This window comes from Sapajus apella, unplaced genomic scaffold, assembly GCF_009761245.1.
Source record: "Sapajus apella isolate SASKATOON/1434 unplaced genomic scaffold, GSC_monkey_1.0 scaffold28, whole genome shotgun sequence".
Classification (NCBI taxonomy): domain Eukaryota; kingdom Metazoa; phylum Chordata; class Mammalia; order Primates; family Cebidae; genus Sapajus; species Sapajus apella.
In genome coordinates, this window is record NW_022436968.1 from 15,792,290 (window position 1) to 15,808,834 (window position 16,545).

The following is a 16,545-nucleotide window of genomic DNA, read 5'->3' on the forward strand; positions in this document are numbered from 1 at the left end:
CTTTATGATGTGGTACTTTTATATAATTATAAAAAGATACATAAACTATTAGATTTAGAAATATATTTTTTCAACTTGCTAATAACCCCCCCCTCCCCCCCCCCCCCCCGCCCCCAGCTTTATATATCTGCACTACTGTTTTATAAAGTTCTATGTTAAGCCTACCCACTGGGTCTCTATAATATTATGCTGCAGAGATACCCTCATTCACTTCTTGGGAGCTATTCTAAGTTTAGATTTAGGACATAACTGTATATCTTATACATCTATTTGTAAATTCCTTTTTCTAATTTGGCAACAGGTAAAGCTTGGTAATACCATTTTTTCCACTAAAATTACTCTGAAATGTGTTTGTAGTTTCAGAGAATAAATGATTGTGGGTAGAGTGTCAACATAGTACTCTTCTTCTGCATGAGAACTTGATCTTTGCTTAACCTTCTAGTTCTGTTCCCCTGAAGACCTGATTAAAAATTGGAATGTCAGCTATGTTACTAGGCAGTATTGTTTATAGTAAACATTATTCCAGATCTGGACAGGGAGAATTATTAATATATGATAGAAGGCATAACTGAGGTGGGGGAGGTTCTTGAGTTTAGTGACTCAAAATGGGCGTAGCCCTGTTGGGTATGATGTTTTGATGCCAGAGCATCTCCCATATCTGCCCCATACTGATCTCATCTCCTTATAACTGCTTGAGGGACTCAGCCCTGACACTGTCATCCTGGCAAACTATAGTTCGCTCCCTACATCCTTACTAGCAGACTGGTGCCAGTGAGGCCCTTTATGGGTCTGAATGTTAATCCTAAGAAGACTCTAAGGTGTTATTTATTACATTAGTGTAATTCTTCTAAATAGTTTTTATTTTTGAAGTGAGAAAGTAGTATATTAACTTTATAGTAGTTAATTCATTTAGTTTTTTTCAATACTTGAGAAGAACATTAGACTGTGAGTTAGAACATATGGCTGTTAGTCCAGTTTTTCAGTAATAGATTATATGACCTTTTGGGCAAGTCACTTAATCTCTTTGGAACTCAGTTTTCTTAAATGTTAGATAGGAACTTTGACTGATACCATTTCTGATGTTTCTTCCAAACCTCTAAATCTTACGGCTCTCTGATTCTCTTATTATCGTTAATTTTTAATCCTCTTTTATAGAAGCATTCCAGATTATTTTTAGCCTGGCAGGAGATCAGGTAGCTGAAAGCTTGTGATGCTACAGTGTATATTCTTCTACATTTAGGTTTTTAAAATTTTGGCACATTATAGCTGTGTAGTTCCAAAAGAAACATTTACTGCCTATGGGATAGAATGTAAATAATTTACACTAAAAATACTTGGGGAATTTGGGGAGGGGAAAAATCAATTAGAATGAAAGTTTGAAAAGTTTTTGATTCTTTAAAATTTTGTCTCAACTTTTGTTTATAGGTTGTGAACTGGCTTGAAGGACCTGGATCAGAACAACTAAGAGCGCAGTGGGGCATTGGAGACTCCATTAGGGCTTCCCAGGCCCTACAGCAGAAGCACGAAGAGATTGAGAGCCAGCACAGTGTGAGAGACTTTTTCCTCTGCAAGTTACAATGCTATTATGAACGTGGATAATTAGTAGCATATGTGGTACTGAGTGATAAGTTGCTACAAACTTTGATATAGGGCATGAAGTACAGTTAGTTAAATACCTAGAGGTCATAAAGTACATTGTGACTACTTAGTACATGTTAATTAGAAGGTTGTTTTTGGTTTTGTCTCTTAATGCAGTTTAATTATATTTTTATAGAAGCACAGTTTGCATGAAATTTTAAAAGCTACAGTGACAGACAAAAAGAGTGATAGTACAAAAATAGAGAGCTTTCATCTAGTCTGTGACAGAAATTTCTGTTTTCAGGTCCTCAAAGAGAGACCCCCCTCCCCCACTTTACTGGGAGTATACAGTACAATTAAATGCTCAGAGTGATAGCAGAATTGCTGTATTAAATACAGCTGATGGAGAGTAAGTGCAGAAGGGCAGAATATTTTTCCATTCTCTGAGCATTTTGAAAGGTATAAAATTTTGGGAAATAAATAGATTCTTAAGCAGATTATAGATAACAATTGTTTAAGAGAATTTAAAATTTAACAACTTGTTCTGTGAAAGAAGCTGATGTTTGTTAAGGTCCTGCTCTGTTACAGTTAATTCTTCATTCTGACAAAAAGATCATCCAGTTTGTGGACTGGGTAGCTCACTCCCTCTCCCCGAAGTCATATTACTTCTTATGGTAATTTAAAATAGATTAAATACAAAATTGGAAAGATTAAACTTGAATCCATTAGTTCCTTTCTCCTTACATTATTTGTCTTAAAAAAATTGGTCAAAATGTTAAACTCTGGACCCGAGTGAGCATTAAGCATTATCTGAACATTAATTTCTGCAGTGTTTCTTCTTTCCTCACCAACTCCCCTAGTTGAAATGGTAATTATAAGCTAGCTAGTATTAGGAAATACCTGTTTCTAACTAAACAAGATTAAAGAATAAGTAATATGTTTTGCTTGGGAGTAAATTTGAATGAGTAAATCTCAACTAGATTGTATTTTAATGATATTTGATACTTATTTTTCTTGTAAATATATTCCATTTTGCTTGATTTCCTCATATTGCTTTTTTATAATATTCTGTAAATCAGGTATAACAATTACTGGTATTGGCAGAAAATCTCCATACTATACCCTAAAGCAGTTGTAATCTGGCTGAGGGAATAATAAGTAAGAAAGAGATATCACAAGATTTGGAATTATCTAAAGGCACTACACATATACAGTCCTTGCAATTTTTCTAATTAGTACTTGTAAAAAACTTGAAAATGGAATCTCATGTTTGAAAATCTATTTTATGCATTTCACAGGTTCCAACTTAATGGTTCTTCCTTTTATACTAAAATAATCATATTACAAACCCTGTTCCTGAGGATATAACCTTTTAATTTTGTTGGTACTTTCAAAATAACTTAATGTTATGATTTTTTTTAACATGGATTGTGATTTGTTTGAACCTGATAGAGTGTTCTAGAACATGTTACTATAGTTAGACTCTACAATTTGTTGCTCTCTTTAGTTCCTAAAAAAATGTATTTACTCTGGAACATTCTAGACTTCACCTAAGGGGATTTAGTTATGAAAGTGTTCCAAAAGTTCTTTTTAGGAAGGGGACATGACAGATGAGGATCCTAAAGACAGGATTTATCTATATTTTGTCATTTTTTTAAAATGCCAAGAAAAATAGTTAGAAATTGGATTATATAATACTGTACTCTGAAGTTTACAAAAAGAATTCAAAAGCACATTTTATATTGCATATAATATGGATGAAATTGCAGATGATACTCATAGAAATTGCTATGTTCAGATATTTGTTTTGTGTTTTTAATATATTTATAAGGTTTTTAAAATCAGCTTAAAGAAACATCGCTTAAGGGTGGCCTTTCCCATGTACTTAAGCTTACTTACAATGTGGAACCAATATATGAAAGTTTTGAGGGGGACGGGGCGCCAAGATGGCCAAGCGAAGCCAGCACCGGAATGCAGCTCCCAGTGAATGAGACTCAGAGGGCTAGAGGACTTCACGATTCCAAACAAGGTGCCAGGTTCGTTTCTATTGGACTGATAGGGCACTGAATTTAGGCCCAGGGAAGGAGCCACAGGGCAAGAGCCACCCAGGGGGGGCAAATCAAAATGGGGGATGGGGCACGTCCCCACCTGAAATGTGCACCCAGCTTGGAGGGTCGGGGGACTTAACCCACTTGGTGCTCCGTTTTGGAGCCTGTACTTATCTCATCCCTCCTACAACCCACAGTCCACAAGAGCCCTGCCAGACAGTGGGACACCGTGGGTGGTTGATGCAAATCTGAGCGGCGGCTACCACGGGGTGTGGCAAGTTTTCGCAGGGACCTGGGTGGGAGTTTGGTCTAACGCCAGTGGGACGGACCATCCCACAGAGGGAGGCAGAATTGAAAGCAGTGAAACAGACCATAAGGCCTGGTAGGCCCCACCTCTGCTGAACTCAAACTGAAGCCCCTGTTAGAGAGCTTGGCAGCAAATACACCAGCTTGACCCCAACCCGGAAGATCAAGCTCTGGGAGAGACGCCATAGGGAAGGTGGAGCCAATCTCACCTGCAAACAGACTCCAGGGAAGGACCAGCCACCCAGCAACCTGACTGAACCCCAGAGAGCCCAGCAATGCCCTCTACAGGCCAAAAAACATACAGCTCCAACCTCAACAGAAAAAAAGGTCCACTCAGAACTTCTCCTGAAATCACCAACTTCAAAGATTAAAGGGAGATAAATCCATGAAGATGGGAAAAAAAACATCGCAAAAAGGATGAAACCATCAAAGAACAGAACACCTCTTCTCCCAGGAATCACAACTTCTCACCATCAAGGGAACAAAAGAAAGAGAATGAATCTGACAAATTGACAGAAACAGGTTTCAGAAGGTGGATAATAACAAACTTCTCCAAGTTAAAAGACTATGTTTTAACCCAATGCAAAGAAACTAAGAACCTTGAAAAAAGGTTAGACGAAATGCTAACTGAAATAACCAGCTTAGCGAAGAACATAAACGACTTGATGGAGCTGAAAAACACAGCACAAGAACTTCTTGAGGTATACACGAGTTGCAACGGCCAAATCAATCAAGCAGAAGAAAGGATATCAGAGATAGAAGATAAAATCAATGAAATGAAACAAGAAGGCAAGATTAGAGAAAAAAGAGTGAAAAGAACAAACTCTCCGAGAACTATGAGATTATGTGAAAAAACCTAATCTACGCTTGATTGGCATACCTGAATGTGACAGGGAGAATGAATCCAAGTTGGAAAACACTCTTCAAGATACTATCCAAGAGAACTTTTCCAACCTAACAAGGCAGGCCAACATTCAAATCCAGGAAATACAAAGAATACCACAAAGATATTCCTCAAGAAGAGCAACCCCAAGGCACATAGTTGTCAGATTCACCAGGGTTGAAATGAAGAAAAAAATCCTAAGGGCAGCCAGAGAGAAAGGTTGAGTCACCCACGAAGAAAAGACCATCAGACTCACGGCAGATCTCTTGGCAGAAACCCTGCAAGCTACAAGGGAGTGGGAACCAATATTCAATATCCTTAAATAAAAGAACTTTCAACCCAGAATTTCATATCTGGCCAAACTAGGCTTCATAAATGAAGGAGAAATAAAATCTTTTACGGACAAGCAATTGCTGAGATATTTTGTCGCTGCAAGACCCGCCTTACAGGAGCTGCTGCAGGAAGTACTAAACAGGGAAATGAACAACCAGTACCAGCCACTGCAAAAATGTACTAAATGGTAAAGAATAATGATACAATGAAGGAGCCATGTTAATTAATGGGCAAAACAGCCAGCCAGTAACAAAATGCCAGGATCAAATTCAAACATAACAATATTAACCTTGAATGTAAATGGCCTAAACACCCCAATTCAAAAGACACAGACTGGCAAACTGGATAAAAAGTCAAGACCCATTGGTATTCTGTATTCAGGTGACACATTTCACATGCAAAGACTCACATAGACTCAAAATAAAGGGATGGAAGAAGAGTTGCCAAGCAAGTGGAGAGCAAAAAAAAAGCAGGGGTAGCAATCCTAGTCTCTGATAAAACAGAATTTAAACCAACAAAGATAAAAAAAGACAAAGAAGGGCATTATATAATGGTAAAAGGATCAATGCAACAAGAAGAGCTAACTATCCTAAATATTTATGCACCCAATGCAGGAGCACCCAGTTACATAAAGCAAATTCTTAAAGACCTACAGAGAGACTTAGACTCCCGCACAATAATAGCGGGAGACTTTAACACTCCACTGACAATATTGGACAGATCAACGAGACAGAAAGTCAACAAGGATATCCTGGACTTGAATGCAGATTTGGACCAAGTGGGCCTAATAGACATTAACAGGACACTCCACCCCAAATCCACAGAATACACATTTTTCTCAGCACCACATTGCACTTACTCTAAAATTGACCACACAATTGGAAGCAAATCACTCCTCAGGAAATGCAAAAGAACAGAAATCATAACAAACACTCTCTCAGACCATGGCGCAATCAAATTCAAACTCAGGATTAAGAAAAGCACTAAAAACCACACAAACACATGGAAACTGAACAACTTGCTCCTGAATGACGAATGGATAAACAATGAAGTGAAGGCAGAAATAAAAATGCTCTTTGAAACCAACAAGAATGAAGACACAACGTACCAGAATCTCTGGGCACATTTAAAGCAGTGTCTAGAGGGAAATTTATAGCAATAAATGCTCACATGAGAAACAAGGAAAGATCTAAAATAGAGACGCTATTGTCAAAATTGAAAGAGCAAGAGGAGCAAGATCAAAAAACTCAAAAGCAAGCAGAAGACAAGAAATAACTAAGATCAGAGAGAGCAGAACTGAAGGAGATAGAGACACAAAAAACCCTTCAAAAAATAAATCCAAGAGCTGTTTTTTTTTTTTTTAAAGATCAACCAAATAGACTGCTAGTTAGACTAATAAAAAAGAAAAGAGAGAATAATCAAATAGATGCAATAAAAAACAATAAAGGGAGATCACCACCGATTCCTCAGAAATACAAACTACCATCAGAGATTACTACAAACAACTCTAGGCACATAAACCAGTAAATCTGGAAGAAACGGATAAATTCCTGGACACTTGCACACTCCCAAGACTAAGCCAAGAAGAAGTTGAAACCCTGAATAGACCAATAACAAGGCCTGAAGTTGAGGCAGCAGTTAATAGCCTACCAACCACAAAAAGTCCAGGTCCAGACAGGTTCACAGCTGAATTCTACCAGACGTACAAAGAGGAGCTGGTAGCATTCCTGTTGAAACTATTCCAAACAATACAAAAAGAGGGTGCCCTCCCTAACTCTTTCTGTGAGACCAACATCATCCTGATACCAAAATCTGGCAAAGACACAACTAAAAAAGGAAACTACAGGCCAATATCCATGAAGAACATTGATGCAAAAATCTTCAAAAAAACACTAGCAAACTGCAACAGCTCATCAGAAAGCTTATCCACCACGATACTGGGGATGCAAGGCTGGTTCAACATACGTAAATCTATAAACATAATTCACTACATAAACAGAACCAAAGACAGAAACCACATATTTATCTCAATAGATGCAGAGAAGACCTTTGACAAAATTCAGCTGCCTTTTATGATAAAAACTCTCCATAAACTAGGTATCGATGGAACATATCTCAAAACAATAAAAGCTATTTACAAGAAACCCACAGCCAATATCATACTGAATGGGCAAAAATTAGAAGCATTCCCTTTAAAAACTGGCATTAGACAAGGATGCCCTCTTTCACCACTCCTATTCAATTTAGTATTGGGAGTTCTAGCCAGAGCAATTAGGAAAGAAAAAGAAATAAAGGGCATTCAGTTTGGAAAAGAAGAGGTCAGATTGTCCCTATTTGCAGATGACATGATCGTATATTTAGAAGACCCTATGATCTCAGCCCAAAACCTCCTGAAACTGATAAGCAACTTCAGCAAAGTCTCAAGATACAAAATCAGTGTGCAGTAATCACAGGCATTCCTATACACCAATGACAAACAGAGAGCCAAATCATGAGCGAACTCCCATTTACGATTGCTACAAAGAGAATAAAATACCTAGGAATAGAACTAACAAAGGAGGTAAAAGATCTCTTCAAGGAGAACTACAAACCACTGATCAAGGAAATAAGAGAGGATGCAAACAGATGGAAAAATATTCGATGTTCATGGTTAGGAAGAATCAATATTGTGAAAATGGCCATACTGCCCAAAGTAATTTATAGATTCAGTGCTATCGCCATCAAGCTACCTGTGACCCTCTTCACAGAACTGGAAAAAAACATTTTAAACTTCATATGGAACCAAAACAGAGACTGCAAGACAATCCTAAGGAAAAAGAACAAAGCTGGAGGCATCATGCTGCCTGACTTCAAACTATACAGCAAGGCTATAGTAATCAAAACAGTATGGTACTGGTACCAAAACAGAGATATAGATTAATGGAACAGAACAGAGGCCTCAGAAGTAATGCCACACATCTGTAACCATCTGATCTTTGACAAACCAGACAAAAACAAACAATGGGGAAAGGATTCCCTGTTTAATAAATGATGTCTGGAAAACTGGCTAGCCACATGCAGGAAACTGAAGCTGGACCCCTTCGTTACACCTTATACAAAAATTAACTCCAGATGGATTAAAGATTTAAACATAAGAACTAACACCATAAAAACCCTAGAAGAAAACCTAGGCAAAACCATTCAGGACATAGGCACAGGCAAGGACTTCATGACTAAAACACCAAAAGCCTTGGCAACAAAAGCCAAAATAGACAAATGGGACCTAATCAAACTCCACAGGTTCTACACAGCAAAAGAAACAGTCATTAGAGTGAATCGGCAACCAACAGAATAGGAAAAAATTTTTGCAATCTACCCATCTGACAAAGGGCTGATATCCAGAATCAACAAAGAACTAAAGCAGATTTACAGGAAAACAAACCAACCAACCCATTCAAAAGTGGGAGAAGGGTATGAACAGACACTTTTCAAAAGAAGACAAATATGTGGCCAACAAGCATATGAAAAAATGCTCATCATCACTGGCCATTAGAGAAATGCAAATCAAAACAACATTGAGATACCATCTCACTCCAGTTAGAATGGCTATCATTAAAAAATCTGGAGACAACAGATGCTGGAGAGGATGTGGAGAAAAAGGAACACTTTTACACTGTTGGTGGGAGTGTAAATTAGTTCAACCATTGCGGAAGACAGTGTGGCGATTCCTCAAGGATCTAGAAATAGAAATTCCATTTGACCCAGCAATCCCATTACTGGGCTCTCTATATATATATGTGTGTGTGTGTGTGTGTGTGTGTGTATGTGTGTGTGTGTGTGTGTACCCAAAGGATTATAAATATATACCCAAAGGTTTATAAATCGTTCTATCATAAAGACACATGCACACGTATGTTAATTGTGGCACTGTTTACGATAGCAAAGACCTGGAACCAACCTAAATGCCCATCCATGATAGACTGGACAAAAAAAATGTGGCACATATACACCATGGAATACTATGCAGCCATAAAAAATGTTGAGTTTGTGTCCTTTGTAGAGATATGGATGAACCTAGAAACCATCATTCTCAGCAAACTGACTCAAGAACAGAAAACCAAACACCACATGTTTTCCCTCATAGGCAGGTGATGAACAATGAGAATACTTGGGCACAGGGAAGGGAACAACACTCACAGAGCTAGGTGAGTGGGTGGAGAGGAGGGGAGGGTGGACTGCTCGGGGGAGGAGGGGGAGGGATAATATCGGGAGAAATGCCTGATGTAGGCAAGGGGGGCGGGGGGGATGGAGACAGCAAATCACCATGGCATGTATGTACTTATGCAACAATCCTGCAGGATGCAGGATGTGCACGTGTACCCCGGAGCCCAAATACAATTTAAAAAAAAAATTTTTGAATTGCAAAATACCTTACAGAGTATTCTAATATCCTCATCTTATTTTATAGATGAAGAAACTGGCAAGCTACATTTATTGATCAATGAATAGCTGGACTATGGTTAAAACACAGATCTCTTGATAACCAGGGGGGAATCCTTTCTCTGGCTCCGTCTTAGAGAAAGCTACTAAATTTCACACATGTGCCTAAGCTACAGTAGTTTTTCATTCTTGTGCTCTTAATACTTGAGGGATGTACATATACATTGACATCTGCATTTATAGACATGACCTAAAGAAAAGAAACATTGATGGCTATCGTAGATTTTATTTCCTTAAATCATGGGTGATATTTGGGATTTGTTTCAGAATTGGGAGGTAGGGACAGATTGAATGGATGAGAGTGAAACAGAATTAGCCATAAATTGATCATTGTTGAAGCTGGATGTGAAGGAATTCATTATACCATTCTTTCCACTTTTGAAATATTTTTTAAAAGCAGATTGTACTGTTTTAGTCAATAGGTGGCACTGCATCGTCACCTTGAGAATAGGTTGGTTGATACTGGATGAATATTTTTACTTACGATATTTAAGATATTCTAATATTTTATTAAAAGCTTTCTTTTCTCTTTGTGACTAAGAGTTAACAGATTAAATTATAATCTTGTGAAATTATAATAACTAATTTCTGGCGTTGACAGCTAATAAAGATAGAATTTGAGAAAACTTTTAACATACGAGTTTGTATTACCAGCTTAATGTCATGTATTAAGATTTAGAGTACATATAAAAGCACAATGCAGACATAAAGCTAAAAACCTCAAATTTGTTAGGACGTTGAGTTTTAATACATAGAAAAATGAAATTTCTGCCAACATGTAGTTCTAGTTCAACAATTGGGAATTACAAGTTAACTTGATTTTTTAATACAATACAACAACAACAAAAAAAGGTACACAAAAATGGTTCTAGTAGCTGACAATAAATTTAACAGTAGTTTAATAATCTATTTTTATCTTTTGGGTTGAAGGAAATGTGTGGTAGGAAAAGTGTGTGTGATAGGAACATGCAGGAGCATAAACAGGTGAAACTACTTCAGAGTTTTGTCAGTATCCCACCATCTCATAGTGCTGACTTCTGGTCTACAAAGAAACTACTTTCTCTGGTGCATTATGCATAATAGTAAGCAGCAGAACAGGTCTTCATTGTGAATCAAGACCCATTTCTCCTAATATATAGTCTGAGTATAATCACCTTTTTAACCCGAGTGGACAAGGTTTGTTTCCTCCTACGTGTGGATTCCCATTTCATGGTATAAAGTATAAAAACTCAACATTTCACCAAGTATGCATCACTGCTGATATTGCAGTGTCAGTCCTGGCTGCTTGTGTCCTAAATGTGAACCTTCAAGCTCTTTGCTTACTTACCGTCTCATTCCAAATCCCAAATATTGGTGTTAGTTTTTTATTTTGGTATAAAATAATTATTTTCTACACAGTTAAATATACATAAGAGACAGACCAGAGAATGGCTGTAAGTGAACAAAATACACCTTGTTTACCTAAGGTTCTAGGCAGTCTGCATTCCCTTGTTTTGGTTTTTGATGAATTTGACAAAATTGGTTTCAGAAGGGTGGGAAGAACAAAATACTGATTGGAATGGATTAAAAAAGAATGAAAAATGAGAAGAGTGAGTACAGTGAACTCCTTTAAGGCAGGGTGTTTTGTTTTGACTGAGGTTTAATTTCAGCATAGTAAAATGCACAAATCCTAAGTGTGTCTTTTATTGTTTAATATATTACAGCATATTTTTATGCTGGTGGAAATAATCCAGTTGAGACAGAAGAGCTGAGAGAGAGACGATAACTGTGAGAGCAAAGCTTGGTGTAGGCAACAGAGATAGGCTGTCACGCACAAGTGGAGTGGTTGGCCTTAGAAGACACAGGCTGCTCATTATTACAGCACTGAGGGCAGAGCATAGTGCTGCAGAAGAACGGAGGGTCAGGGATTTGTTAGGGGAAGATGAGTTTTCCGATAACTTCCCAGTGAATTAAGATCTTTGGCTGAGAATGAAGAGGTGAGAAGGGAATTAGAGATTGATAATGAAAAAAAACGTAAATAATCATGAGAATGAGAAAGTGAATTTACTAGAGAACATAAAAGCGTTGCAAGAGACTATTTGAGATTAGTCATAACTTTAAAAAGAGACCTGTCAATCCTTTTGTAGTTTATGATGATGCGTGTTTACACTTCTGTGAGATGTCTCCCTCTAAACCTTGTAACAGCATAGCACATTACCCTTCTGATGTGAGGGGAAAAAGGAGAGAGATAGCTATCCACCTAGTTGTTTTTAATCTACTCATGTTCAGCTACTCTGGTACAGGCACGTATTAGGCAGAGAAAACAGATTTGAGGCTTCAACAGGTGGTTCTGATGGAAGGAAAGAAAACCATGCATGGGCAAGGGTTATATGCAAGGAGGTGGTTATATCCTTCAATCAAGGATGGAAGTGAAGACAGAGGTTCTCATGTGCTGAATGTAGAAAGGTCAATAGATTGGTGGACTCCATGGGGTTGTAGGTGTGAGGCTATGAACAGAGGTGAATGGCAGAGTCAGTAACTGGTGGTCAGAAAATGGGTTTCATGAAATTGAGACTTTTGGAGCTGCATAGTAGTATATGATGACAAGTTTTTATGGCCAGTGGAGGAAGTAGCTGAGTTGAGGTGAGGACAAGATAGTTGGAGGTGAGGGAAGGATTCAAGGAACTGAGGGTTCAGGCTGGTGGTGGGTGCCTCTGTGGTAGAAGTCACTAGGAAGGCTGGTGCTGAGAGGAAGGCAGTGACCTTTGCTAAATCCTTCTGTGGATGAGGAGATGCAACAGAGAAAGCTGAAAGGATGTAATCTAGCAGCATGCACTTCAAAGGGGATGTGGTCTTTTTTAAAGAGGGAGAAGAAATGGTCTGCAAGTAGTGACTAGTGAGGCAGCCATCAAACCCACCTTCAGGCTTGAAGTATGTCATATGTGGAAACAAAAACAGTACTCAGTTGAGAAGACTGCGGGCGTAACTTTTCTCTGAGGGCGGACATGTTTCACTTAGAGCAAGGAAGAGGAGGGAGAGAAAGGAAGAGAAGGGAACATTTAGAGGCCAGGATGAGGATTTAGATTTTGCTAGTGTCAGCTAGTGTCAGGGATTGAGTTCCAGGAATTACAGTGAAAGGATTTGAGGATTAGGAACTTTCCACCCTCAATTTTTAATAATTTTGCCTTAGAAAAAATTTTCATATATTAGTTTATCTGGAGAAATTAAAAAATATAAATCTCTTCCAGAACTAATTTGATCCTTAATTTACTTTGTAACATGTTGATTACAGGAATGGTTTGCAGTGTATGTGGAACTTAATCAGCAAATTGCAGCACTCTTGAATGCTGGCGATGAGGAAGATCTTGTGGAACTGAAGTCACTGCAGCAACAACTTAGTGACGTTTGTTATCGACAGGCCAGTCAGCTGGAATTTAGGCAAAACCTCTTACAGGCAGCTCTTGAATTTCATGGTGTTGCCCAAGATGTAAGTGTATACTCTGATTCTTTTTTTTTCTTCAAATTATCTGAACGCTTATCTATGTATAATTTTTTTCAGGTTTGCATGCCTCCTAATTATTTTTCTGAACCAATAGAATGATTTACTGGTGGGGGTAATGAGACAAAATTCTTCGATTTTTTTTTTTTAAACAAGTATGATTTTTAAGTCATTCTGCATGCAATTCAACCTTTTATTATCTAACTAGAGTGTTTCAATCTAGTAGAATATTTTACTTTGACTGCTTCTCAATGTTTTTGCTTTATAACATAGATGGAAATGGAAGTCTCAATACTTTTTTGCATTCTGCTGACCCAGATATACTTCTTTGTCTTCCTGGTGCATGCATCCGTGTGTTCTATCTTCCAGATAACTCGTATTCTAATGATTTGTCCTTGTCTTGTAACAGTGTAGTCTTTTCAAGTGTAATTGTGATAACCTCATTAGATATAAACCTCATTAATCATTCAACACTTTAGATGCTGATTACATCAGGGTTATCTCTTTGGTGTCCCTCTGCTTTAGTTGTCTCAGCAGTTGGATGGCTTATTAGGGATGTTGTGCGTAGATGTAGCACCAGCTGATGGAGCATCGATTCAGCAAACTTTAAAACTGCTTGAAGAGAAGCTGAAAAGTGTTGGTAAGCAGATTTTAAAAATGCTGAAACATAAGGTTTTTTTTTTTTTTTTAAATATCATTACCATGGTTAGACAATTAAGTCAACTTATACTGAACTAATCATTACTATTTTCAGGAAACAGAAAAATCGTATAAAAAGGTTTTATTCCCTTGAGGGGTTATAATTTATGCTGAAAATTTTATTTTTTATTGCTAGTCATTCCTCCCTTCACTGGGCCTTAACCCTGGCCTGTTTACCTAGCCAGGGTAAAGGCCCAGTGAAGGGAGGAGTGACTAGCAATCTGTAGGTGCTGTGTCTTGCATATACTATGAACAGTTATTTGTAGTGCATGCATAAACTGTAATTAGCTGTAAAGTGTTCTGTGGTAAACCCTGTATGCCCAAAATCGTGTTTATGCAATGATTTTTGTTGTTGCTTTATCCTAACCTTGTGAAAACAATAATTGGTTTGGTTTTTTGGTTCTTGTCTCTCTAAACTGAGAATATTGCCAGATTACCCACTCTCCAAGAAGTGGGGGTCCAGTTACATTAAGGGGTCTAGTTATATTAAGCTAGTTCTGTCATTTGACATCAAGGCCTTTAAAATTTTTCTACGGCAGGGAACACAGTGAGCTTTCCTAAAAGGTTAGGATGTGAAAATGGAAAGGTGGGGAGTCATATCAAGGGGGACAAAAAGGGAACAAAAGGGGAAATGGCAATGGAAGAGAGAAAACAGGAACCTAAGGCAGAGAACTAGTAGAAAGTGGTTACACAAGACTAAACCAAATTAATTAATTATTGAAAACTGCTTTAGGGAATTGGTTTGAAAAATCATGCTTGTACTGACATTCTACTTGCTTATAGCTTTTGTTATTTTTATTTTATTTATTTTTTGAGACAGAGTCTTGTTCTGTTGCCCAGGCTTGAGTGTAGTGGTGCAAGCTTGGCTCACTGCAACCTCCGCCTTAGCTTCCCAAGTAACTGGGATCACAGGTGTCTGCCACCACACCCCTACTAATTTTTGTATTGCCAATTTTAGTAGAGATGGGGTTTCACTATGTTGGTCAGGCTGGTCTCAAGCTCCTGATCTCAGGTGATCTGCCCACCTTGGCCTCCCAAAATGCTGAGATTACAGGCATGAGCCACCATACCCAGCCAGCCTTTGTTCTTTTAGCAGATGATATGCATAATGTATATTTAGTATTTGATATGACAAATGAATTTTATTTAAAAATATTAGAAGTTTTCTTCAGCCACAATCTTAAACAAAAAGTTCCTTTACACATCTAATTTAGAGAATTGTAAATATACCCTAATTGTTGCTTCCTATGGTATAAAAGCTAGATTGTACCTTAGTCACAATGTTCAACATCCTTTGACACTGATAATACATTGCTGGAGTGTCTCAAAATCTTGCAAGGGTTATGGGCTTTTTTAAACAACATATTTGCCTTGTTCTTCTAAAAGTTAGCATAAAAGCAGGAAGAAAAAATATAAAATTTTTTTCTATTAGAAATATAAATTTTCATACTTCTGCTTTCATTTTTTTAAAGTAATTATTATCTATGGAAACGCAGGTTTTCAAAATTCCCTTTAGGGAGAATTTAACATGAGAGAGAGCACCCGTTCGAGTCACATTTAAAGGGTCTTACTGCTTGAGATGTTCATAGGATAGAGTCTTTGGATTCCATCCCAAGATGGCTTAATGTACAAAGCTCTCCTATACTTGGGATCCAAATACAATATCTGATGATTTGTTTGAGGGAGGGAAAGCACCTTCGTCGTGTAAGAGATTAAATCTAGTAACTTTTATTTTAGATGTGGGATTGCAAGGTTTACGTGAAAAAGGTCAAGGTCTCCTGGATCAGATCTCCAATCAGGCATCCTGGGCCTATGGAAAGGATGTAACCATTGAAAATAAAGAAAATGTGGACCACATACAAGGAGTGATGGAAGATATGCAACTTAGAAAACAAAGGCAAAGTTTGACTGTTAATTTTTACCAAAATAGCATAATATTAATTAAAATGAAAAGTTATATAAATTTATTTTGTTTACAGACAAAAAGTTCTTAAGTGTTCTATAGTAGACATACAGTAGGTTTTTGTTGAATGTAATTATAATTTTACTAACAAATAGTAATAATTTATTCAATTATTAGGTACCTTTTCCCTTTTTTACTGGGTTGTAAAAATTTCAGTTATACTCAAGTACTTAATATTCTATATCCTCAATGTAGTCCGTGGCTCTGTTCTCCTTTAAAAACTTTCTGAAGAATTTTGCTTTTTAAATTTCATTTAGTTTAGAGTTGCTGTTAAACTTGTCATATATATTGATCTATTTCTTCATCTAAACTTACAAAATGTCACACATTCATTGTTCTCATATTTGCTGTAGGAGGATTTAACAGTAGACTAGTGATGTTTAGTTTCATTTGCTATAAAACTAGGAATTTAAAAGATTACTGGAAAACTCACTTTGCAAAAGCAACTATAAAGTATTGCAAAGTAAAGGATTAAAATTATCTATGCAGTATATACAAACTGGCATAGTTATATGACATTTTTCACACTTGAAAATTTTGAGATCATCAACAAAACTTTACAGAAAGCTGCTTCTATATCACAGAGAAAACAGTCATGAGGCAGAAATTTCTTCCCTCATATCAACAAACTTCTCATTATTCTCTCTCCACAGAGGATAATAGCGCTCTCCTGTTACCAAAGCTGATCTTCCATTTAGGCTCTGATTCTAATCCACCTCCTGACTCCTAACTCCATCAACTCCCATTCTCTACTCTGATTCCTGCCCTTCACTTAAAT

General features: G+C 37.4%; 1 protein-coding gene and 1 pseudogene across 6 annotated transcripts in view; both read left to right on the top strand.

Annotated features, from left to right (window-relative positions):
• SESTD1 (SEC14 and spectrin domain containing 1) overlaps window positions 1-16,545 on the top strand; it is a 152,914-nt gene that overhangs the window by 104,027 nt on the left and 32,342 nt on the right. For all 6 annotated transcript variants that reach the window (XM_032292799.1, XM_032292800.1, XM_032292802.1 and 3 more), the window contains 4 exons: window positions 1,426-1,548; window positions 12,899-13,093; window positions 13,631-13,745; window positions 15,542-15,701. In XM_032292799.1, the coding sequence (XP_032148690.1) occupies window positions 1,426-1,548; window positions 12,899-13,093; window positions 13,631-13,745; window positions 15,542-15,701 (593 nt within the window). The remainder of the gene's footprint in view (window positions 1-1,425; window positions 1,549-12,898; window positions 13,094-13,630; window positions 13,746-15,541; window positions 15,702-16,545) is intronic.
• LOC116561293 lies at window positions 11,742-11,834 on the top strand (annotated as a pseudogene).